This window comes from Pyxicephalus adspersus, chromosome 1, assembly GCF_032062135.1.
Source record: "Pyxicephalus adspersus chromosome 1, UCB_Pads_2.0, whole genome shotgun sequence".
Classification (NCBI taxonomy): domain Eukaryota; kingdom Metazoa; phylum Chordata; class Amphibia; order Anura; family Pyxicephalidae; genus Pyxicephalus; species Pyxicephalus adspersus.
The window spans coordinates 42,323,681-42,325,471 of record NC_092858.1 but is presented as its reverse complement, the minus strand read 5'-3'; the positions used below and the strand labels follow the sequence as shown (position 1 = coordinate 42,325,471).

The following is a 1,791-nucleotide window of genomic DNA, read 5'->3' as shown; positions in this document are numbered from 1 at the left end:
ATGTGCAATTTTACGTCTTAAAGCGTACCTAAACTCAGAAATTTCACTCTACATAAAAGGGTTGACAACAGCACCACCCCCTATTTCTCGAGAATGAATGGGGGCGCAAAGCCTCCTGGGATGCCTGACGTAGGCTCTTGGGTGCTCCTTCTGCACATGCCCGAGCATCTCAGGCGTGCGCAGAAGGAGCCTTTTTTTTCATATGTGCAGTGAGATTGGCGAGTTTTTTTTTTTCAACCCACGTCACCCGATCTCACGGGTGGGTTGGGTGAGGTAGGAAGAGGAACCTGGAAGAAAACAAGAAGATGGCGGCGCCCGGCTGACAGATGCCGGGATAACGCAGGACCCAATGGAAGAGACCTCGGACTGCCCTGCGGGAATGAAGGTAAGTGGATTTTTTTTGTTTTGGGCACTTTTAGGTTTAGTTCCTCCTGAACACGTGTTCCTGGTGGTAATCTAGCTCTTTAGTGAACAATATTGACAATTACTTTGCATTTACATGATGATTCCTATAATAGCAGAGGTTCAGTACTTACCTTTCCAGTGGGAAACCTTCATTCTATTGATTCAGAATCTGTATATCGTTATGTACTCTGCTACTTCATCTTTGTGAGTATACATAAAAAAGGAATCTAGTGTCTTCAAAGATTGTACATTGTAATATTCCTAATTGTCTGATTTAGGTAATAACTTTTAAAGGCCTATACTTTGCCTTCTGAACCTCTTTTGTCAAATGTAAGAAACTGACAGACTAGCAGCTTGACATAACAGTGAGTAGAATGATCTTAGGAGGAAAACACCCTCAAAACAGGTTAAGTAATGTAAGACTTAAAAGCACACTGCAAAAATAGAGGAACATTTTTCACAATTTTGTTTCTAACGGTGAGTATTTACCGTGTTAAGGGCCAAGTTGCCACGTATTGCTGCAGGAGTGACACCATACAGAACGGCAGCTCCAGCTACTGCTCCCAGGAGTTGTGCTGCTATGTAGAAAATGGCACGGAACAGGGACATCTGTGAGCCGATGAGGAAGGCAAAGGTGACTGCTGGGTTAATATGGGCACCGCTCACATGGCCAATAGATTGGACCATAGTGGCCAGTGCAAGACCAAATGCTAATGCAATGAGCAATACATTAGCTGGGCCAGCAGCCCACTTCAAGGATGCACCCAAGCCAAAAAAAACATAGAACATAGTACCAAAAAATTCAGCAAAAACAGCTCTCCAAAAGGAGAATGAGCGGAACTCCCACATGATTGGGGGCTTTCTGTGAAAATAGGGAGAAAAAGAACAGTAGGTAAAGGGAGATTTATACTGTGGGTGGAAGATGCCCCAGTATATTTAGTCTCCCCAAAACGTAAGGAGAGGATAACCTAAGATTTTCCAAATTTAGGTAAAAACAAATAGGTTAACAAAAAATGAAAACTTACAAAGAAAAACAAAACGTTAAAAAAGCCCCAAAAAAGCCACGGACAGAGTAACTGCTCCAAACTCCCAACTGCTGTGGATACTTCCCCCCCAACCTGTTTATAGAGTGGCGGGGGGATTTATAAGGGGCAGAGGTTGTGACATGTTTAATCCCCCTATACAGAGACACACCACCCCCTAATGGGAGGGGTAGAGTTAGAGGGACAGTGGTTAACTCTTCTCTTGTATTCTGTCTCCTCCCTCTGGGTAGCTCTAAATATAAGACCACACCAGATTGTTTTGGCTAGATGTTAGTTTAAACAAGCTGCTAAATGGTAGTGTGTGGGAGAAGTACTGACATTCTTCTAAAACACATATTTTATA

The 1,791-nt window shown here is 43.1% G+C and overlaps 1 protein-coding gene across 1 annotated transcript in view; it reads right to left on the bottom strand.

The window, feature by feature from the left end:
* LOC140328609 (lens fiber major intrinsic protein) overlaps nt 1-1,511 on the bottom strand; it is an 8,387-nt gene extending 6,876 nt beyond the window's left edge. Inside the window, exon 1 of the mRNA XM_072408359.1 lies at nt 895-1,511. Within this exon, the coding sequence (XP_072264460.1) occupies nt 895-1,254 (360 nt within the window). The 5' untranslated portion in view covers nt 1,255-1,511. The remainder of the gene's footprint in view (nt 1-894) is intronic.
* Nucleotides 1,512-1,791: the final 280 nt, after the last annotated feature.